Here is a 24,430-nt window from a genome sequence, read left to right on the forward strand (position 1 = left end):
TTTTGGACTGGAGGCCCATGACTAGTGATGTGCTGTGGGGATCGATGCTGGGACCTTTGTTATTTGAAACTTACATAAATGATCTGGATATGAATGTACAAGGCATGATTAGTAAATTTGCAGATGATGCAAAAATAAGATATATTGTTGATAGTGAGGAAGGTTATCAAAAATAACAGAGGGACCTTGATCAGATGGGGAAATGGGCTGAGGATTAGCAAATGCAATTCAATATGGATAAGTGTGAGGTGTTGCACTTTGGAAAGTAAAACCAAGGTATGACTGATACAGGAAATGGTCAGGCCCTGAGGAGTGTTGTGGAACAGAGGTACCTAGGAGTACAAGTAATAGTTGGTTGAATGCGGCACCACAGATAGACAGGATGGTTAAGAAAGCATTTGGCATGCTGGCCTCCGCCGGTCAAGGCAGTGAGTATACAAGTTAGGATATTATATTGCAGCTGCATAAGTTGTTAGTTAGGCCGCAGTAGAAATATTGTGCATAGTTTTGATTACCCTGTTGTAAGAAAGAAGCAGTTAAACTGAAAAGTGTGCAAAGACTGTTTACGAGAATGTTACCAGGACTAGTAGACCTGAGTTATAGGGAGAGGTTGGCCAGGATAGGGCTTTATTCCTTGGAATGTAGGAGAATGAAGGGTGACCTTATTGAGGTAAATGAAATCATGAGGAGTATAGTATAATGCCTAACCTGAAGAAGTTATCCTCCTCCCTTCGGACAAACCTCAGGGGATCTCTCTCCCACTGCAACTCTTGTAATCTCTTTGGCCTTGAAACTGCTCGACCATGTCCTGAGGCAAACTAGCCACATGACTTTCCTCAGCACCTGCCGATGGAACCAGATCATCCCCAATGGACTACAGTACACATTCAAGCCTTCCCAATTTGGCCCCAACCGTGACCATATCTACATTCAGAACATTGAGACCCTTCAGAAGTGTTTCTCCCTGTGACTCCTGAAACACACACTCGCAGCAATGCGTCGGTATCTCCAGACACTGCAATCCAGCCTACCCCAGCTCAGAGCCTCCCTCTCCCAGACCTGCAAAGCACCTCTCCTGTTTTTTAGTCTTCATAGGATCCACAACCTGAACGCACAATTCTACTCAGCTTTATTGGACACTAAAAACTGTAAGTACAGCAAACTCACTGGTCCCTGCCACCTAAAACGGGATTCTTCCACCTCCCAAATCCCCAGCCTGACCCTGAACCTCCCCCACAATGTACCTGCCGCCATTGGCCTTGGGGCCACTGTTGGAGAACCCACAGATGACGACACATCCACCACGCCAGGCACACCACTTCCGGGGCAGCAAATGCTACCGCTGCTGTAGCCACCGCCTCCACTTCCACAACCATCACCACAGACATTACCGTCACCACCACTGCCGCCGCCTACCCCAATCCGCCCACTGCCGATGCCACTTTGCCTATCACGGACATGGACGCAACTCCGCCCATCGCTAACGCTGACGGAACTCCACCCACCACTGATGCTGGCGGAACCCCACCTACAGCCAACACTGGCACAACTCCACCCACCACTGCTGATGCAACCCTGCCCACAGCTGACACCGATGTAACTCCGCCCAAAGCCGATGCCGATATAGCTCCACCCACAGCCTCCACAGCCAGCAGCTGCAGAGGAGACAGTAACACTGAGCCCTGCCAAATCTTCACCATCCCCCCAGTCCTCCCCCTGACTCAGGATGAATGGTCAGTCCTCAGTAAGGGGCTCAGCTTTGCCCCCTCCACCCACACATCAACGAATACCAGTCACGTTTGGACATCGAGCAGTTTTTCCACCGTCTTCACCCCAGGCTTACTTCTCTAACTGTGAGCCTAACCCTCCCACTACTGACCCCTTCTCCCGGCTCCAACACAAGTCCTCCTCCTGGACACCACCCCAAGGCCTCCTACCCTCCCTCGACCTCTTCATCTCCAATTGCCATCAAGACATCAATTGCCTCAACCTCTCCACCCCTCTTACCCACTCCGACCTCTCTCCTGCAGAACGCGCAGCCCTCTGCTCCAATCCCAAACTCACCATAAAACCCTCAGACAAAGAAGGCGCAGTTGTATGGCGCACTGACCTCTACATCGCTGAGGCCAGATGCCAAATCTCCGACACCACCTCCTACCGCTCCCTGAATCATGACTCCATCCCCAGCACCAAACCATCCACAACATCATCACCTCAGGTGACCTCCCACCCACAGCCTCCAACCTCATTGTTCCCCAACCACGCACTGCCCACTTCTATCTCTTTCCCACAAACCCGCCTGCCCTGGTCGGCCCATTGTCTCCGCCTACTCCTGCCCCACCAAACTCATCTCCACCTATCTGGACTCCATTTTCTCCCCCTTGATCCAGGAACTCCCTACCTATGTCCGTGACACTACCCACGCCCTCCACCTCCTCCAGAACTTCCAATTTCCCAGTCCCCAACACCTCATCTTCACCATGGACGTCCAGTCCCTATACACCTGCATACCCCATGCAGATGGCCTAATGGCCCTCCACTTCTTCCTGTCCCGCAGGCCCGACCAGCCCCCCTCCAATGACACACTCATCCGCCTCGCTGAACTCGTCCTCACCCTCAACAAATTCTCTTTTGATTCCACCCACTTCCTACAGACAAAGGGTGTGTCCATGGGTACCTGCATGGGCCCAAGCTATTCCTGCCTCTTTGTAGGTTACGTGGAAGAATCCGTCTTCCATACCTACCCTGGCCATAAACTCCACCTCTTCCTCTGTTACATTGATGACTGTATTGGTGCCGCCTCGTGCTCCCATGAGGAGCTTGAACAGTTCATCCACTTCACCAACACCTTCCACCCCAACCTCAAATTCACCTGGACCATCTCCAACACATCCCTCACCTTCCTGGACTTCTCTGTCTCCATCTCAGGCAACCACCTAGAAAGCCAATATCCATTTCAAGCCCACCAACTCCCACAGCTACCTAGAATACATCTCCTCCCACCTTCCTGCAAAAATTCCATTCCCTATTCCCAATTCCTTCACCTCCGCCACATCTGCTCCCAGGATGAGGCATGCCACTCCTGTACATTGTTTTTCAAGGACTTCACCCCCGCAGTGATTGAGAACATCCTCGACCGTGACTCCCGCATTTCTCACAACTCATCCCTCACATCCAGTCCCCACAATAACCACCAAAAGAGAATTCCCCTTGTCCTCACATACCACCCCATCAACCTCCGGATCTAACGCATCATCGTCCGACACTTCCGCCATCTGTAATCCAACCCCACCACCAAAGACATTTTTCCATCCCCACCCTTGTCCGCTTTCTGGAGCGCCCACTCTCACTGTGACTCCTTTGCCCGCTCCACACTCCCCTCCAACCCCACCACACCCAGCTCTTACCCCTGCAACCGCAGGAAGTGCTACACTTGCCCCCATACCTTCTCCCTCACCCCCATCCCAAGCCCCAAGAAGACTTTCAACATCAAGCAGATGTTCTCTCGCACATCTGCCAATGTGGTATACTGCATCCGCTGTACCCGTTGTGGTGTCCTCTACATTGGAGAAACCAAGCGGAGGCTTGAGGACCGCTTTGCAGAGCACCTAAGAAGGTGCTCGGTTCGCAATAAACAACTGCACCTCCCTGGCGCGAACCATTTCAACTCCCCTTCCCATTCCTTAGACAGCATGTCCATCCTGGGCCTCCTGCAGTGCCACAACGATGCCACCTGAAGGTTGCAGGAACAGCAACTCATATTCCGCTTGGGAACCCTGCAGCCCAATGGTATCAATGTGGATTTCACAAGTTTCAAAATCTCCCCTCCCCCCACTGCATTCCAAAACCACCCCAGATCGTCCCCGCCTCCCTCACCTGTTCTTCCTCTTACTTATCCCCTCCTCCAACCTCAAGCCGCACCCCCATTTCCTACCTACTAACCTCATCCTCGACCATCAGGCCCCCTTGACCTGTCCATCCTCCCTGGACTGACCTATCCCCTCCTTACCTCCCCACCTACACTCACCTCTGCTGGCTGCATCCCCGCCTCTTTAACTTGCCTGTCTCCTCTCCACCTATCTACTCCTCTATCCATCTTCGATCTGCCTCCCCCTCTCTCCCTATTTATTTCAGAACCCTCTCCTCTTCCCTCGTTTCTGATGAAGGGTCTAGGCCTGAAACATCAGCTTTTGTGCTCCTAAGATGCTGCTTGTCCTGCTGTGTTCATCCAGCTCCATACTTTGTTGTCATGAGGAGTACGATAGGATGAATACATGTGGTCGTTTTTGCCAGGGATGGGGAATTGAAAACTGGAGGGCATAGGTTTAAACTGGGAGGGGAAAGATTTAAGAAGGACCTGAGGAGCAAGTTTTTCACACAGAGAATGGTGTGTATATTGGAATGGGCTGCCAGAGAAAGTGGTTGAGGCAGGTACAATGGCAAAATCTAAAAAAAATGTGGATATGTACATGGATGGGGAAGGTTTAGATGGATATAAACCAAATGTGGGCAATTGGAATTAGCTGAGAGGGGACTATGATCAGCATGGACCAGTTTGGGCTGAAGAACCTGTTTCCGTGCTGTATATTTTACAACCAACATAAAGATTCAGCAATGCATTCAAAGAGGTTCTGGCCCAGATCATCGACGAAAGAAAAGAAGTTCTTTTCTCCAGTGATGTCAGCAGAAAATCTACACATCGGATACTGGTGACCTGGATTGAGATATAATGCAGGTCGGTGACAGCGGCTTACATTGAAGAATTCAGATCCATTGCAAGAAGATGAACATTCCCCTGTACTCTGTAAAGTTAAGTGGCATTGTTCTCCTCACTATAAACTGCCATTCAGAGACATCACTCAGCCTGACCGTGTTAGTTCACAGGATAATTAATGCAAGGTTTAGTGTCACATGGATACTGCATACTTGAGACTTTATGCTCATTCTGCGAATGTTCTAACAGTTCCCGGGCAGTGCACATCTGAATCCCTCACTGAAGAGGTTTAAAGACCTCCCATGCCAATCGTGCTCGTAAGATACTCATGAACCCATTGTGATCATACACAATACTTCTCCTTCTCAGTTTGCAGGAGAAGATTGCCCACAGTAAGAGAGAGCGGAACCAGACCTACAGGAAGACGGCTGTCAAATATTTGATTCTCCACCTCGTATAAACGGAAGTGCCACGACCAATCTTTCACTGATCAGGTACAGAAATGTGCAAGTGTTTGATCATTGTCTATGCCCTTCTGATATTGATCAGGCCAGACTTCTTTGTAACAATTAATTTATGGTTTATAGTTAGTGCATATGATATAAGAACATGAAGCTCGAGGTTTTGTGCTTTTCAGGCTCTAACCCCTTACTGAAACTAATACATGATCCATTGAGATCATAGTGACATCACTACTTATGTCTGGAGATTCATTGTTATTTCCTGCTCATTTGTGGGATGTGGGCGTTGCTGGTTGGCCAGCAGTTCTTGCCCATCCCTAGTCGCCCTTAAGAAGGTAGCAGTGAGGTGCCTTCCTGAACTGCAGTCCACCAGCTGTGGGTTGACCCACAATGCCATTGGGGAGGGATTTCCAGGATGTTGGCCTGGCAACAGTGAAGGAATGGCAATATATTTCCAACTCAGGATGGTGAGTGGCTTGGAGGGGAACTTGGAAGTAATGGTGTTCCCACATGTCTGCTCCCTTATCCTTTGAGATGGAAGTGGTCGGAGGTTTGGAAGGTGCTGTCTGAGGATTTTTAGTGAATTTTTACAGTGCATCTTGGAGATAGTACACACTGCTGCTAATGAGCGCAGGTGGTGGAGGGAGTGCATGCTTGTGGATGTAGTGCCAATCAAGTTGGCTGCATTGTCCTGGATGGTGTCAAGCTTCCTGAGTGTTGTTCGGGTTGCACTCATGCAGGCAAGTGGGGAGTATTTCATCACACTCCTGACTTGTGCCTTATAGATGGTGGACAAGGAGGAGTCAGGAGGTGAGTTACTTGCCACAGTGTTCCTAGCTTTTAACCTGCTCTTATAGCCACTGTGTTTATGTGCTGAGTCCAGCTGAGTTTCTGGTCAATGATAACTTCCAGGATGTTGATAGAGGGGGATTCAGTGATGGTAATACCATTGAATGTCAAGGGGTGGTGGTTATATTGTCTCTTATTGGTGATGGCCATAGCCTGGCATTTATGTGGCATGAATATCACTTGCCACTTGTCAGTCCAAACCTGGATATTGTGCAGATCTTGTTGCATTTGAACACGGACTGCTTCAGTGCCTGAGGATCACGAATGGTACTGAACATTGTGCAATCATCGGTGGACATCCCCACTGCTGACATTATGATGGAGGGAAGGTCATTGATGAAGCAGCTGAAGATAGTTGGGTCCAGGACACTACTCTGAGGAACTCCTGCAGAGATGTCCTGGAGCTGAGATGACTGATCTTCAGCAACTACAGCCATCTTCCTATGTGTCAGGTATGACTCCAACCACTGGAATGTTTGCCCCCTGATATCCATTGATTTCAGTTTTACTAGGCACTTCGATGCTACACTCAGTCAAATGCGGCCTTGATGTCAAGGGCTGTCACTCTCACTCACCTCTGCAATTCAGCTGTTTTGTCCATGTTTGTCCCATTTAGCACAATGATGTAGTGCCACACAACATGATGGAGGATTTTCTCAATGTGAACGTGGGATTTCGTCTCCATAAGGACTATGTGATGGTCACTTTTACTGATACTATCATAGATAGATGCATCTACAGTTGGCAGATGGGTAAGCATTCCCTCACCATCTGCAGCTGTGTGTCCTTTCAGACCCAACCAGCTCGATCAGTGGTAATGCTGCTGAGCCACTCTTGGTGATGGACGTTGAAATCCCCCACCCAGAGTACATTTTGTGCCCTTGCCATCCTCAGTGTTTCCTCCAAGTGTTGCTCAACATGGAGGAGTACCAATTTGCAGCTGAGGGAGGATGGTATGTGGTAATCAGCAGGAGGTTTCCTTGCCCACATTTTACCTGGAGTCATGAGACCTCTTGCAATCCAGAGTCAACATTGAGGACTCCCATAGCAACACCCTCCCGACTGTATACCACTGTGCCGCCACCTCTGCTGGATCTGTCCTGCCAGTGGACAGGACATATCCAGGGATGGTGATGGTGGTGTCTGGGACATTGTTTGTAAGTTAATATGACTGGGTCAGGCTGTTGCTTAATTCGTCTGTGAGATAGCTGTCCCAATTTTGGCACTAACCCCCAGATGTTAGTGAGGAGGACTTTGCAGGACAACAGGGCTGTTTCTGCCATTGTCTTTTCTGGTGCCTAGGTCAATGCCAGTTGATCTGTCCAGTTTCACTTCTTTGAGACTTTGTAGCAATGGGTACAACAGAATGGCTTGATAGGCTATTTCAGAGGGCAACTAAGAGTTAACCACATTGCTATGGGTTTGCAATCACATGTAGACCAGACCAGGTGAGGGTGGCAGATTTCCTTCCCTGAAGGCCATTAGTGAACCAGATGGGTTTTCCCGACAATCGGCAGTGATTTAATGGTGATTAGTAGATTCTTAATTCCAGACTTCTTTTTGTAAAATTATCGAATTCAAATTCTACCATCTACTGTGGTGGGATTTGAACCCAGGCCCCCAGAACATTAGCTGGTTTTCTGGATTAATAGTCTAGCAATTATACTACCAGGCCATTGCCCATATAATCATAAAACACTATCACTACATCTTCCCTCAAGTACTTTTCCAGTTTCCAAATGAAAATACTTTCTTGACATAAAAACCAAAAGAACAAGGTTAGATCACACGGAATGGAGGGAGAACTAGCCATTTGGGTACAGAACTGGCTCAAAAATAGAAGACCGAGGAGGGTGGTGCTGGAGTGTTGCTTTTCAGAACGGAGGATAGTGACCAGCAGTGTGCCACAATGTTCAGTGCTGGGTCCCCTGCTTTTCGTCATTTAGATACATGATTTGGATGTGAACATCGGAGTTATAGTTAGCAAGTTTGCGGATGACACCAAAATTAGAATTGTAGTGGACAACGAAGGTTACCTAAGAGTACAACAGGACCTTGCCACCACCGACATCATTGCTCCAATCACTAGGACACCCAGGAGGCTGCTGCCATGCGAAAGGCCTACTGTTGCCGCCTTTCCAGCCTGCTCTCGCCGCTGACTGCTGCTGCCAAAATTCCGGCCCACACTTGATCTGTTGTCACTGCCCGCACCTTTAGCTTTTGCCACATGGTTTCTGGTCACAACATAACTCTTTAGGTAGGTAGCACATAGTTAAAAGGACAGGAGTTGGGGGTGGGGAAGTAAAATTACTGCAGAGAGGGAAAGAAGGAGAAAAAAGGAAAAGGAACTGGCAAGCAGAGTGGGGATCTGAACTGAACAACTTACCTTCCTGCCATCTTGACCGCCAGGACACTCACTCACTCTTAGCTTGTAGTGTGTGTATTTGTAGGCCTGGAAGTTTGACAAGAATACATTTTAAGTTTGGTAAATGGTTTAAGTTTGTTAATTACTGCCTAATGAATCAGATCATTAAGATATGTTAATAACTGCAATTTGAGAAACTTATGATTTAACATGTAAGTAGATTTGTGCTTATGTTTGTGCCTTTTCAACAGTATTGGCTCCCAACCAAGAAAACAGTTTCTCCCTGATCCAGCCTATTACATTTCTTAAATGTTATGTCATTCCCCCATTCTGCCTTAAATGGAATCCTTGGCTGAATGTATGACATTTGTTGTTATTTTAGTCGAATTGCCCAAGAATCTAATTTGATTTCCCAAAAGGTAACAATGTGTACTTTAGACAGTGGAAACATTTGGAGAATACAAAGGTAGGAATGCAGGCTGTTTAGTATAATGTATCTTGGCTTATAAAATTGGCCTTTACTAATATTTTCCAAAATTGTTACAGTTGACCCATCACTGCAGCCTCACAGCACCAGGGACCCGGGTTCGATTCCAGCCTCGGGTAATTGTCTGTGTGGAGTTTGCACATTCTCCCCGTGTCTGCGAGGGTTTCCTCTGGGTGCTCCGGTTTCCTCCCACAGTCCAAAGATGCGCAGACTAGGTGGATTGGCCATGCTAAATTGCCCGTAGTGTTCAGGGCTGTGTGGTTTATAGGGGGATGGGTCTGGGTGGGATGCTGCAAGGGGCGGTGTAGACTTGTTGGGCCGAAGGGCCTGTTTCCACAGTGTAGGGAATCTAATCTAATCTAAAAATATATGCCCACAATTCTGCCTGTGCAGCGTGTGCGATTAAAGTGGTCACTTGGGAGATGTGAATTACCAACAAAGCAATAGCAATACTGATCAAAAACATACTTGGTTTGGATTGAATGATGTTTACCATATATTTTTCCATAATCATATTTTTATCCTTCATTTAACAGTGTACTGGCAATATGCTGGATATATTACTGCAGACAACAGCTCCCCACTAGTACATCACTCATGACTTTTGTACGTTATGGCGTGTCTTTTATTTCCTGAATATAATATCACCCCTGCAATTTTCATGTGCCTTTAAGCTGTAGAGTTCTGGTTTGTAATCAGTAATTTGCTGAATTTAGGTGGTTCGATTCACCAGGTTCTAGACACGAGACTTATTTAGGGGATGGGAAATGAAGGCAGTAGACAGGTGTGTCAGGGCGAAAGAATCTCGAGTTTATTTAAATACAAAAAGTTAAGAATAATACAAGAAATAAAGGCAAATGCAAAAAACAGTGAAATTGACACTATCAACTGTACAGAGGACAGTAGCGAAACACAGATTAAACATTATTAGAACCTAAGCAACAGTTTCAATCACAATCTTTAATCAGCCTTGGGGTTCCCGGCATTGTCATCACGTGCCTTCATCTCCCTGTTTGCTAGGTCCGACACTTTCGGGTCTTGCGGTTTAAACTTACCGGGGGAAAAACACGGTTTTGAAGACTGAGTAGGCCTTCAGCCTGGGTTGAGTCTGCTGATGTGACAGGATGTGTTTTGGATCTACTGGGTGAGTACTTGGTTTTCCTTACTTTCTACTTTGCGGGTCAGTTTTCACTTTAGAATGTGGCTGAGGCCTTGCGGTGTCGGTCGGGTCGGTGGTTTTCAGAGGTCGTAGATCCTTAGGTCTGCTGGTCGTGGTTGGTTGCCGTTGATTCTCTAGTTCAGAACAGGCCTACGTCAGTACTTTTCGAAATTGCTGTCGGGATCCCCCTTCTGGACATAGCTCTTGGAAGTACCCGCTGGAATTAGCTGTTGGAATTCCTTAACCTGGAGATCGCTCATTCAGGTAAGATTGGGACCTGCAATAATACTGACTGCGGGCCTCCGATCTTTGCACCAAATCTGTGCTTGCTGTTACGTTTCTGGTGTTCCTTCTGAGGTCCGTTAGCTCCCTGATAGTTTAAAAATGTGTGAATGTATTTTGATTGGTGTTGAATGTCCGGTATCTTTGTGAATGGATTTTGATTGAAGTTGAATGTTCGGTATCAGTGGAGGCCCCATACTGTCTATGCCCAAGGTGTATAAAAGTTAGTTTTGGTCCAGAATGTTAGGCTTGGTTGAATATCCTCCTAGAGTGGAGGTGTGAATAGGAACTCCAGGCTGAACAATTGTCTCAGAATGAAATCATCTGGCTCTCTATGTATTTGTTGCCGACTAAGCTCAGGCTTTGGTCCAGTATTTTCGATGTTAGCAATGTCGAGGGTCTTGTCCATTATTTTAGATGATGGAGATTTTTGCTTAATCCTGCACGGTGTCTGTTAGGGTCTCTCTTTTTCCTTAATGTCTCCTACAATTTTTATATCCCTTTTAGTCTTTTTTGTGTTAAGGTCTTGGTATTGAACGTTACTTTCCTTTTTTGTTATCCTACCCTGTGTGTTCTTTGTACAGGAAATTTTAGATTTGGGTCCACCCTTTTCTCTTCTTTGGAATATATTTATTCTGAGTGCACACTCTCACCTCTGACAATACTGTACTTTCTGAAACTATTCCTAGCTCACTTTTGCTAAGTCACGTTTCAGTTTTAAAGAGCTGGTCACTTCCCATTTGAGAACTTCTACTTCCAGTTTTCTTTGTTCTTGTTCTTGATTGTTGTGAAGCTTATGAAATTATGATCACCATCTCCCACAAATGCCAGTTTTATCTGTCAGCCTTAATTTACTAAAGTCTTCCCTTCATGTGTTGCATTTACTACTAACTAGCTAGAAGTTTTCTTTTTAAAAAATGGTACACCTCTATATTGCAGCAATTCCACCCCAGTTAATTGTGTGTTGAAGTTAGTATTTTATAGTTACCTAAGATTTGCCTACATCTTTGCTTCACTATCTCCCTCTGAATGTTTTGATGTCTGTTATATATGACAGGAGTATGATCTCAGTTTGTTTCTAACTTCTCATTTGAGTTCTTTTGGTGATCTTTGCAGACTATCATCCTTTCTTACTGTATTAATTAATTCTTAAATTGCTGATGAGCTGTGCTTCTCTAGCATTCTGTGTTTGTACCAGATGTGTGTTGTTGTTTATTTTCTAGCATTGTTTCGTTTGTGTTCCACACTTGCTGACTATATTTCTCTGCCTTCAGTTTCCAGCTTGGCTTCTATTGTTTCTAAATATATGTTCAGTTTCATATCCTCCCACAAAACTAGTTGCAACCCAGACCAATATCAATGGCAGCCCTTCCCACGGCAAAGAGGTCGAGGTCCAGGTCCTGATGAGATTGTCGCCATTTCCCAAAGGACTGCACACTGGAAAGCCCTCCATGTGGCACTAGAAGTAATCTTGAAGATTATTGCTGTTATATAAGACAGTATCTGAAGGGGTTAGCTGACATCTCAACGTAGTCCTAATCTATGGGGATATTAAGAACTGTTCCTGGGAGGAGTTAATGAGAGTTCTGTTTGTATATTATGAATTCTGCATATGTTTATCAGAATGTATAGTGTTTCAGTGATTGTTCTTTGAGTTAACAGCATGGTAGCTATATCAAGATTGTCTCGCAAAAATCATTCCTGCATCTCAGATGTAATGTAACTAGTTACTAAGCAATAGATAATAAACCTAATTACTGTTCATCAAGATTGTGACTATCTTCTGCTGAAGAGTTCATGTGGAATCCTTCCTTACATGGTATTAGTAGCTTTGACTGACACTAGCAAGAAGGGTTGGTGACAGTGAATCTGTTCTAGGCAACGTAGATGTTTCCAGCAGGAACTAACATTTATAAGATGCTGGCATGCAACTTTTACAATAAGTAAATTTGAGATTCTACTTAATTTCTTTGCTAGCTTCCAAAAATCAATCTTCAAGACATCATTGTCCTTTGTACCTAATTCAGCTTAGTGTGTTATTTTTAGTATATAATTATTTTCCAACAATAGATAACAGTTTCTGCCTGTTTGCTCGCCCCCTGTCAGAAAGCTGTGCAGCCATTTAGTGTCTTTATTGACTCAGTGAGGCCTGTGCCAGTATACCATCCTGGATTCCTGCCTCGGCTCTCGAATACAGCTGCTTGTTTCTCTAATAAATCCACTATCACTTAAAATTTAACTTAACTTCTCACCCCTGTGAATTTGAACTACATATAATGTTGTGGATTTTGTTCTGTCTGTACTCCCCAAAGGGGGGAAAAAATTATCCTAACCAGTGTTCAGAACTGAATGTTAGAGAGTGGGATGCATTTAGACTCTTGCACCACCTCCCTGCTCGTCTTGACTGCCTGGCAGCGACCTAATCTTTCTCTGCTTGCAGTCTCTGAATCACCTTCTGCAAAATGCTTTTCATGTAGCTCTCCTCCTTTTCCGATATGTCACAGTGATGGCAACTACTATACATATTCCTGCCTGCAATTCCAGCAGTGAACCTTTGAATATTGTGATTAGGGTCTGGAGTCCAGGTTAGAATGTAGAACTTGTAATTGAGACAAGTGAGAAGGTTGAATTTAAGAAGCAGCAAGATAAACATGCGGGAGAAAGGAATAGAAGGAGATATTGATGAGATGAGTAGAAAATCAGGAAAGTTCTGGCTGAGTAATATAACCAGGAGATGAGAATCTCCTCAGCTCAAGCGACTGACTTTGAGCAGGCTGGTCACAGCCAATTGTACTATGATAACAAAGTGTGGGGCTGGATGAATGCAGCAGGCCAAGCAGCATCTCAGGAGGACAAAAGCTGACGTTTCGGGCCTAGACCCTTCATCAAAGGGGGATTGGGAGAGGATTCTGAAATAAATAAGGAGAGAGGGAGAGGCAGACTGAAGATGGATAGAGGAGATGATAGGTGGCGATTAAAGTATGGGTGGGGAGGTAGGGAGGGATAGTTCAGTCCGGGGAGGACGGACAGGTCAAGGGGGCGGGATGAGGTTAGTAGGTAGGAAATGGAGGACCGGCTTGAGGAGGGAATAGGTGAGAGGAAGAACAGGTTAGGGAGGCAGGGACGAGCTGGGCTGGTTTTGGGATGCAGTGGGGGCAGGGGAGATTTTGAAGCTGGTGAGATCCACATTGATACCACTGGACTTCAGGGTTCCCATGTGGATATCACCAGCTTCAAAATCTCTTCTCCCCCCACCCCCCATCCCAAAACCAGCCCAGCTCGTCCCTGCCTCCCTAACCTGTTCTTCCTCTCTCCTATTCCTTCCTCCCACCTCAAACCGCTCCTCCATTTCCTACCTACTAACCTCATTCCCGCCCTCTTGACCTGTGCATCCTCCCCGGACTGCCCTATCCCCTCCCTACCTCCCCACCCATACTCTCCTCTGCACCTATCTTCTCTATCGATCTTCAGTCCGCCTCCCCCTCTCTCCCTATTTATTTCAGAATCCTGTCCCCATCCCCCTCTCTGATGAAGGGTCTAGGCCCGAAACGTCAGCTTTTGTGCTCCTGAGATGCTGCTTGGCCTTCTGTGTTCATCCAGCCCCATACTTTTTGTTATCTTGGAATCTCCAGCATCTGCAGTTCCCATTATCTCTAATCACAGTTGTACTATGGATTCTTTTTCACTTTTTTGAGAACTGAGTTTCAAGCTGGCTGGGTCATAGCTACTGTTACTGCTGGATTTTAATTCTCAGTGGGGAACTGCTATTTTTTAAACTGGCTGGTTACAGCCAGTGTATTGTTACCGTTGGAACTGAAGCAAAAATGACTTGGTTAGCCAGGCTTGCGGCTTGCTCCTTGCTCCAGTTTTAAGTACTTGCACTTTACTTTTCTCACCTTCTTGTGTCTGGACTGAGCTGTCGTGAGTCAGCTGCACCTTTGTGAGTAGACTGTGTTTGCGACAGTGGGCTAAACCTCTGAGGGTGGACCAAGCCTCTGTGGTGGACAGGCATTCTATGGGTGGGCTGTATAATAGAGTATAGGCCTGGCCTCCAGGAGCTCGCTGTGTTTCTGTGAGCAGACCAGGCCTCAAGGATAGACCGAGTATTTGTATGTGTACTGTGAGGTGTGTGTTTGCTGCCTTCAGGTGTGGACACAGGCCTTTGTGTGTTGACCTGGTCTTCAGGCGTGGACTTGGGCCTTAGCCTACGGGCGTGGACTTGGGCCTTTGAATACATTAAGACACAACTTCTTAGCTAATGAATTCTAAGATTAGGTGTAATCACATGACTTTGTTGAAACTGATCAAAAATGAATATTCTTTAGTGTTTTCAGTAATGAGGAATTTAAAAGGTCCTGAAGTGATAGGCAAGCATCCTACTGATTGGCAGTTAACATGGTGCAGCTGCACCTATTTACTTAAATATTGTATCCACTGTGAAAAGCCTCAAGAAGAGAGAGAGAAAGTCCAGGGAAGAAAAATCATGAAGGACTGCAGGTGGGCCACAAGCCTGTCCATCTGTCATTCAGTGATATGATTAGCTTAATTGGAAATACATTGAAATTGCTAAAGCAAGTTTGAACTGTATAAGATACTGTACAACAGAGCCAGTTATAACTGGATAACTCAGTACTTCTGACCAATAGTAAACAAAGGTGGGTGGGAGGGGGGAGGCACGTGTGCACAATATGCTTGAAATTCGTAAGTTAAGACATTTCTGAAACTTTTTATGTGGCTTTTTGCTATGCTGTACCTGATGTTACAATCACAATTAAGGTCGCTTGAAACTACCACTGGAGTCAGTTGGAAAATATAAGATTTAACAGATACCCAGAACCCTGTGCATCTTGGAATTCTGCAGTCTTTCACTATGTACTTGATATGTTTCTTCTTCCTATGAATGTGAAATTGTCCATATTTTTCCCCACTGTACTTCATTTCCACATCTTTACCCATTCACTGAATTTTAACTACATCTTTTTTAACTTCCTTCTTTCCTCTTCACAACTTACTTTCACACCTATCTTTGTATCATCAGCAAATTTGGCAACCACTCTTCCATCTCCCCATCCAAGTCATTTAATAAGCAGTCGAGGTACCAGCACTGATCCTGTGACACATCACTCTTTACATCTTGTCAACCTGAAAAACGTCCATTACACCTACTTTCTGCTTCCCGTCAGCCAGCCCATCTTCTAACTGTGCCAGTATGCTACACTTAGATTGAGCTTTTATTTAATGCAATACCCTTATCAAATGCAAGTCTTATCAAATGCTTTGTGGAAATCTAAATGCAGTACATTCACTAGATCCCCTTTATCCACAGAGCATTATCTGCGCTAAGCGCTCAATCAGTTGATCAAATGTGATTTCCCTTTCACAGAACCATGTTGACTCTGCCTGATTATCTTGAATTTATCCAGATGCGCTACTGCTAATTCCTTAGTAGCTTTAACAGATTTCCTATGATAGATGGGCACCCAGCTGGCATGTAGTTTCCTGCATTCTGACTCCCTCCCCTTATGAATAAGGGAATTACAGTCACTATCTTTAGAACCAATGAGCCTTCCCAAAATTGAAGGAGATTTGGAAAATTGAAACCAATATGTCAACTATCTCATTTGTGACTTATTTTAAGATCTGAGAATGAATTCTGTCAGCACATGGGCACTTGTCAGAGACTAGTTCCACCAATTTACTCAGTACCACTTCTGGTGATCGTGATTTTCCTGAGTTCTTGCTTCTGGAATGTAACTTATATTCTCAATGGTGAAAATTGATGTGAAATACATGTTAAGTTCATCTGCCATTTCTTTATTTTCCATTATTTATTCTCCAGTCTGACTTTCTACAGGAGCAATACTCTCTTCACATTTTGTTAATTCATTTCTTTAAATAATTATAGAAAGTTTTACCATCTGTTTTCATATTTCTGTCTAGCTTTCTCACATACTCTCTATTTTTTTCTTCTCAGTAAGTTGTCAGTCATTGTTTGCCTTTAAGATTTCGTCCAGTCTTTTGATATGATTGTTAACATTGCTAGGTAATCATGTATTGTGCGTCTGTCCCTTGAAATTTTTCTTCCTTCTTGGAATGTATCTATGCACTGTATTCTGACACATCCTCTTAAATGTCTGTCTTCATCTGCATTGACCTTTTTATGTCCCATAATTATCACCATCTCTTGACAAGCTCCCATTTTAACATTCCTTTACGCTCAATCCTAAAGAGTGGCTACAACTGGAGGCCTACACACTTTCCCGCAAGTGACTTCTTGCCTTTATCATTTCTCAATTCCACTCACAATGTTTATAAATTTTTTTCTTGAACTTGGGTAATTCCTTTCTATATCTATAAATAACTGGAAGAGCTACTCCTCCATCTTTTCCCATTCCTTGTGAATTCCTAAATTTTCTGCACCCTTGAACATTTAGGTCCCAATTCATGGCATCTTGCAGCCTCGTCTCTGTAAGGACCAAGTGAGTGTACTTATTCAATTCTATTTGCACTCACATCCATCCTGTGTCCTTTTACATACAGAGCTTTTAGGTTTATCCTTTCACTCTTTGTAAATTCTTATTTTATCTGTTGACTCCTGAGCTGCTCCTCTCTTTCCCTTTGATATCGTCTGTTTATCTTTTTTGGTATTAATACCTCTGTGCTTTGCTTTGAACATACTCTTTAATGTACCACACCTTCATAAACTTATCTCTTATCCTTACTATTCATATTTAAATGCTGTCTTGTACCTACTTATGCAGTTGGTGAGAATATTGACTCCAAGTTTCTGGTGCAGACCATTCTAATTGTATACTCCTACGTTTCCTGGTATACAGATGCCAGTGTCTCATGGACTGGAATCTGTTCTCTCTCACACCAGCCTTTAAGCTATGTATTCATATGTCTAATTTGATTTACCTGATGTCAAATTCCATGTGACTGAAGTAATAATTCCGAGATTATGACCTCTTAAGGCTTTGCTTCTTAATTTGCCACCTGGAAATGTCTCCTCATACTGATAATGCAGAATCTCCATTTTAGTCCTGCCTAAGTCACTGCTGTTGCACGGGCCATGAAGACTGATCCTTCCGCTCCAAGGCAATATAGTTGTCTTGACTCGCCCGTTTTGCTGCAAAGAAGTGCCAATTCCTCATTATATTCTCCTCAAACAACAAACTTGCCATTGACATGTTTGGTCTGCACCAAACAGATATCCAGGAGCTTCCACATTCTGCTACTGTGACACATCACTTCTGCTACTATCTTTAATACATTCTGAAGAACTAATTAATTATTGAAATCAACTTTTATTTTAAGTTGTTATTTTGTTTACCTTACAATCAGCTGCTACACTATTTTGAATCATAGGAATAGAATAAACTTTACCAGATCACTCATTAACCACCTTTCCCTCTGTAGTGGAGTAAAAATCACTTTCTGGAGATTGGAAAAAGTGAAGGAACAAGCAACAAAACTCATCTTTCCCTTCCTCTGATTCCCTGAAGAATTTAATCCAAAACTCGGTTAAATTACACTCCAGTGCTAAGACGCACAGAAGTTAGTAAATTGTTTAGAAACATCTAATCAACAGGTTAAGAGATATTATAAAATACCACTCAAGCAGGTGGGGCTCGTACCCAGATTTGTCCTAGAGGCAGGGAAACTATCACTGCACTGTAAGAACTCTTAGCTAGATTTATATGCTCCTAAAACAAAAGGACTATCAGATTCATTTTAATGAGGATCCAGTTTCAGCTGGTTCTTAAGCTGATGCTTCACCAGGCCTATAGTCATTTAGCATGGAAACAGATCTTCAGCCCAACTCTTCCGTGTCAACCAGCCATCCCAGCTGATCTAGTCTGATTTGCCAGCACTTGGTCCATATTATTCTAAACCCTTTCTATTCATATCTCCATCCAGAAGCCTTTTAATCCTGCCTTCACCACTTCCTTTGGCTGTTCGTTCCATACATGCACCTCCCTCTGCATGAAAAAGTTACCCCTTGGATTCTGTTTTATTTTCAAAACACTTCCTTTCGCCTTAAACCTATGCCTTCTAGTTTGGACTCCACCACCCCAGGATAAAGACCTTGGCTATTCACCCTATCATTTGGGATACCCTCTCAATGAAGGGGAAAAAAAAGCCTGCCATAAAGTTATAGACTCCATTGAATTCTTCATGTGGAAGCAGGCCATTATAGAGCATAGAACAATATAGCACAGAGCAGGCCTCCGGCCCATGATGTTGCACCGACCTGTGAACTAATCTAAGCCCCTCCCCCTACACTATCCCATCATCTATATGCTTATCCAAGGACTGTTTAAATGCCCCTGATGTGGCTGAGTTAACTACATTGGCAGGCAGGGCGTTCCACGCCATTACCACTTTGAATAAAGAACCTGTCTCTGACATCTGTCTTAAATCTATCACCCCTCAATTTCCAGCTATGCCCCCTCGTACAAGCCGCTGTCATCGTCCTAGACTCACTGTTCGCCCTATCTAATCCACTTGTCTGAGAGTTTCCTCCCACAGCCCAAAGATGTGCAAGTTACATGGATTGGCCATTCTAAATTGCCTGTAGTGTTTAGGTATGTGTGGATTATGTACAGTAGCCACAGGAAATGCACTATTACAGCGATAGTGTAGGGAGATGGGGCTGGGATGCACGCTCTTCAAACAGTTGGTATGGACTTGTTGGGCAAAATGGTCTGTTTCCATACTTGTGGGGGTTCTATAAATGCTGACTGTGTTACTCCTGATTGGGATAAGAATGCCTCTGGTCTGAGTGTGTGTAATTAAGGGGTGTTAGTCCTTCTGTATTTAAAGTTGGTAAAAGTACTAGACCTATATGATCGAAATAGTGAGAAATTATATGCGTACCTAATAAAAGTATACAGGATATTAAACTGATCTCCCACAGCTGAGCCATGAGATTTCATTTACTATTGCTGGATTTGACAGTTTTTACACCTTAATTTATGCGGTTTCATGGAAGTGCTGATTTTGGTAGTAAGTTTCTTAAAAGGGGTAGAGGTCCTATTTAATATGTATTTTAAAAAGTATAAATTCATACATTTAATACAAGATGGTAGTCTTACGTACAAGTTAGAAATAGGTAGCAAATAAGAAAATTTCAGAGATAAAGAACAGCAGACTTAAGGAAACACTAGTGGATGAAACTGTTTGTTTGCCCTGCAACCTATATCTGTCCCAAGAGACAGCTGGTGTGTTGCCTGCCTGGTGCTAGGGTCAAAGTCATCTTGAGTAGCTGCAGCAAAACTGCTATAGGAAGCATATTTTGGAATTTTGAGGGTTCAGAGAAGATTTAGGTTAGATTCCCTACAGTGTGGAAACAGGCCCTTTTGGCCCAAGTCCACACCGACCCTTGCAGCATCCCACACACCCCCTGAACACTGTGGGCAATTAGCATGGCCAATCCACCTAACCTGCACATCTTTGGACTGCGGGAGGAAATCGGAGCACCCGGAGGAAACCCACACGGACACAGGGAGAATGTGCAAACTCAACACGCAGTTACCCGAGGCTGGATTCGAACCCGGGTCCCTGGTGCCGTGAGGCTGCAGTGCTAACCACTGCACCACTGTGCATTTACTTGGACGTTGCCAGGGTTGAAGGGTTTCAGCTATAGGGGTAGGCTGCATAGGCTGGGGATATTTTCCCTGGAACATCAGAGGCTGAGGGATGACCTTCTAGAGGTTTATTGAATCATGAGGGTCATGGATAGGATGAATAGCCAAGGTCTTTTTCCTGGGGTGGGGGAGTCCAAAACTAGAGGGTATAGATTTAAGGTGAGGGGAAAGAATTATAAAAGGACCTAAAGGGTAACTTTTTCATGCAGAGGATGGTGCATGTCTGGAATGAGCAGCTAAAGGAACTGGTGGAAGCTGGTACAATCTGTTACAATTACAACATTTACAAGGCATCTGAATGGGTATATGAATAGGAAATATTTAGACGGATATGGGTCAAATGCTGGAAAATGGGACTGGATTTATTTTGGATGTTAGGTCAGCATGAATGAGTTGGACCAAGGGGTCTGTTTCCGTGCTGTACATCTCTATGACCCTAAATTCATAAGGGGGAATTTGAGATGCCAAAGGTTATTGTACCCATTGATACCAGCAACATAGGAAGAAAAAGGGAAGAAGTCTGCAGAGTAAATATATGCAATTAGGCAGGAGGGTAAACAGAGGGCCTCTAGGGTAGTAATCTCTAGATTACTCCCAGTGCCACATGCTAGTGAGAGTAGGAATAGGATAGAGCTGATGAAAGGGGGGAGCTGAGGAGCTAGTGGAGGGGGCAAGGATTCAGATTTTTGCATCACTAAAAGTCTTTCTTTCTGGGGCAGGAGTGGCCTCTACAAGAAGGACGGGTTGTACCTGATCAGGAGGTGGACCAATATTCTGGCAGGAGATTTCCTAGAGCTACTCAGGAGGGTTTAAACTAGTCTGGCATGGTGGGCGGGACCCTATGCAGTAGTGAGACAAGAGAGAAGGTTGAAACTGGTACGAAATTTAGAGAGCAAGTTACATAGACAAGGCGGTCAAGAGCATGGCAGAGAACACGGAAAGACAGATGCATTAAACTGCATTTATTTCAATGTAAGAGGCCTACAGGCAAGGCATATGAACTCAAGGCGTGATTGTCACCATGGGACTGGGATATCATAGCTATTTTAGAAATATGGCTGAAGGAGGGACAGGAATGGCAGCTCTATGTTCTGATGCTCAATGACATGCTATAGGAAAGATAGAAGGCGAGGCAAGAGAGGAGAGGGAGTGATGTTTTTGGTTAGTGAAAATATCATGGCAGTATTTAGACAGAATATTCTTGGGATCATTCTGTAAAGCTATGGGGGTGGAACTGAGAAGTAAGGGATGATCACTTTATGGGACTGTTACAAGCCTGCAGTAGTCAGAAGGAAATTGAGGAGCAAAGTTGGTAGATTGCAGATAATTATAGGAATAATAGAGTTGTAGTAGTAGGGTATTTTAATTTTTCAAATATAAACTGGGACTGCCAGTGTGTTAAGGGCTTGTTGGAGAGAAATTTAAGTGTGTTCAAGAAAGCTTTCTCAATCAATATGTAACTAGCACTACTAGCAAAGGGATGAAACTTTTCCGCCTTTTGGGAAATAAGGAAGGGCAATTGGCTGAGGTGTTAGTGGGGGAGCATTTTGGGACAAGCTACCGTAAATCTGTTAGCCTATCCTTTCCCATGACAACTTGTGGACTTAGTTTTAAAGTTAAAATTCTAAATTGGAACAAGGCCAATTTTGATGGTCTTCGACAGGAGCTTTCAAAAGTTGATTGGGGGATGCTGTTTGCAGGTAACAGGTTGTCTGGAAAGTGGGAAGCTTTCAAAAATGAAATAATGAGAGTTGGGGACGGCATGTTCCTGAGAGAATGAAGGGCAAGGCTGGTAGGATTAGGGCACGCTGGATGACTTGAGATTTTAAGGCTATGGTCAAGAAAAGAAGGAGGCATATTCCAGATATAGATACTTGGGAATGAAGTGAATCCCTTGACAAGTATAGGGGATGTAGGAGTATACTTATGAGGGAAATCAGGAGGGCAAAAATGGGATATCAGATAGCTTAGAGATAATGGGAACTGCAGATGCTGGAGAATTCCAAGATAATAAAATTATCAGATAGATTAAGCAGGTAAGTTTATGGAGAATTCAACAAGATTGAGAGAATCAAAGAGATAGTCAGCATAGCTTTGTACATGGGAAATCATGTCTCACAAACTTGAGTTTTTTTTTGAAGCGGTGACCATGAAGATAGATGAAGGTATAGTAGTAGACATTGTCTGTGTGGGACAGCACAGTGGCTCAGTGGTTAACAGCGCTGCCTCACAGTGCCAGGGTCCTGGGTTTGATTGCACCTTGGGGTGACTGTCTGTGTAGAGTTGGCACATTCTTCCTGTGTCTGCGTGGGTTTCTTCCGGGTACCCCAGTTTCCTCCCACACTCCAAATTTTTGTGTAGGCTAGGTAAATTGGTCATGCTAAATTGCCCATATTGTTCAGAAATGAGTGGATTATGTGGGCTATCGGGGGATGAATCTGAGTGGGATGCTCTGAGGGTTGGTGTGGACTTGTTGGGCTGAAGGGTCTGTTCCTACACTCTAGGAATTCTATGATTCTATGGACTTTAGAAAGGCCTTTGACACAGTTCTGCATGCTAGACTGGTTAGTAAGGTTAGATCATATGGGATCCAGGGAAAGCTAGCTTATAGGATACAAAATTGAATGAGGCTAAGGAGAATCCAAAGAGATTCTACAGGTATATTGGGGCAAATGAGTAGGGAGAAAATAGGACCCCTTAAAGATCAACAATGCCATCAATAGATGGGTAAGATCCTAAATGAATATTTAGCATCATTATTTATTGTGGAGAAAGACATGGAAGTTAGGGAACTCTGGGAAATAAATAGTGGTAGCTTGGAAACAGTCCACATGACAAAAGAGGAGGTGCTGAACGTTTCAACAAATATAGAAACCCCAAGATCTGAACAAGCATATCACATGACATTGTGGAAAGCTAGTGAAATAATTGCAGGGCCCCTGGCAGAAATATTGGTATCATTGACAGATGCAGGTGATGCGCTAAAACACCGGAGATTGGCTAATGTTGTGACATTACTTAAGACTGACTGCGGGGAAAATTCAGAGATCTATAGATCAGTGAACCTGACATCAGTGGTGGATGAGTTATTGGAGGGAATTCTTCTCCGACAGGATCTACATGCATTTGGAAAGGCAAAGACTGATTCGGGATAGTCAGCATGGCTTTGTGCATGTGAAATCGTGTCTCTCAAACTTGATTGAGTCTTTTTTGAAGAAGTGACCATGAGTTAGACATTGTCTACGTGGACTTTAGCAAGGCCTTCGACATATTTTCTGCATGCCAGCCTGGTTAGTAAGCTTAGATCATACGGATTCAGGGAAAGCTAGCCAATAGGATACAAAATGACTTGACAGTAGAGGGTTGTTGTTCAGACTCGAGGTCTGTGACCACTTATGTGCCACAAGGATTGGTGCAATGTCCACTGTTGTTTGTCATTTATATAAATGATTTACATGGGAATATGGGAGGCATGGTTAGTAAGTTTGTGGATAACACCAAAATTGGTGACATAGTGGGCAGTGAATAAGATTATCTAAGCGTTCAACTAGATTTTGTTCAATTGGGCCAATGGGCCAAAGAGTGGCAGATGGAGCTTAATTTAGATTGTTGCATTTTGGTAAGATGGGCAGGACCTACACAGTTAATGGTAAGGCCCTGGGGAGTGTTGTCAGACAGAGAGATCTAGGAGTGCACGTATAATTCCTTGGAAGTGGCGTCGTAGGTAGACATGGTAGCCAGAGTATTGCGTACAGGAGTTAGGATGTCATGTTACAGCTGTACAAGATACTGGTGAGGCCACATTATTTAAGAGAGGCTGCAATTCTGGTCACCCTGCTAAAGGAAGGATGTTATTAAATTGGAAAGGGTACAAATAAAATTTACAAGCATGTTATTGAAACTGGTAGGTTTGAGTTATAAGGAGAGGCAGATAGGCTGGGACCTTTCTCCCTGGAGTGTAGGAGGCTTAAGAATGACCTTTTTAAAGGTTTATAGAATCATAAGGGGCCTATGAGTTGATTAGTCAAGGTCTTTTCCCCAGGCTTAATGTGTCCAAAACAAGGGCATAGGTTTAAGGGGAAAGACACAAAGGGACCTGAGGGGCAACCTTTTTGCAGAGTGTGTACATGGAACAAGCTCCAGAGGAATGGGCCAAAATGAAATTTGTTTGGGTTAGGAAACCTGGTTGGTATGGACCTATTGGGCCAAATGTTCTGATTTTATGCTCTGCAACTCTGACTCAAATTGACAAAATCAGTTGATGATGGTAGGGCTGTGGATGTTGTCTACATGAATGTTACTTCAGTATTTTACAAGGTCTCTCATGGTAATCTAGTCCAGAAGATTAAGTCACATGGCATCGCTAGTGAGTTGTCAAGGAGGATAAAAAATTGGCTTGGTCACAGAAGACAGAGTAATTGTGGAGGGATGTTTTTCTGCCTGGAGGTCTGTGACTACTGGTG

The 24,430-nt window shown here is 44.3% G+C and overlaps 2 protein-coding genes across 3 annotated transcripts in view; one reads left to right on the forward strand and one right to left on the reverse strand.

Annotated features, from left to right (window-relative positions):
* Positions 1 to 10,391, reverse strand: part of tagapb (T cell activation RhoGTPase activating protein b) — a 143,755-nt gene extending 133,364 nt beyond the window's left edge. Inside the window, exons 1-2 of the mRNA XM_048536008.1 lie at positions 9,932 to 10,391; positions 8,411 to 8,476 (exon numbers count right to left, since the gene is read on the reverse strand). The gene's annotated coding sequence lies outside the window, so the exon portion shown is untranslated. The remainder of the gene's footprint in view (positions 1 to 8,410; positions 8,477 to 9,931) is intronic.
* fndc1 (fibronectin type III domain containing 1) overlaps positions 9,773 to 24,430 on the forward strand; it is a 336,789-nt gene continuing 322,131 nt past the window's right edge. Inside the window, exon 1 of one of the 2 annotated variants that reach the window (XM_059648478.1) lies at positions 9,773 to 10,020. In XM_059648478.1, coding sequence (XP_059504461.1) covers positions 10,001 to 10,020 — 20 coding nt within the window. In that variant the 5' untranslated portion in view covers positions 9,773 to 10,000. The remainder of the gene's footprint in view (positions 10,021 to 24,430) is intronic. The other variant, XM_048536000.2, reaches the window with a different exon arrangement.

The sequence above is a fragment of the Stegostoma tigrinum genome, chromosome 9, assembly GCF_030684315.1.
Source record: "Stegostoma tigrinum isolate sSteTig4 chromosome 9, sSteTig4.hap1, whole genome shotgun sequence".
Classification (NCBI taxonomy): domain Eukaryota; kingdom Metazoa; phylum Chordata; class Chondrichthyes; order Orectolobiformes; family Stegostomatidae; genus Stegostoma; species Stegostoma tigrinum.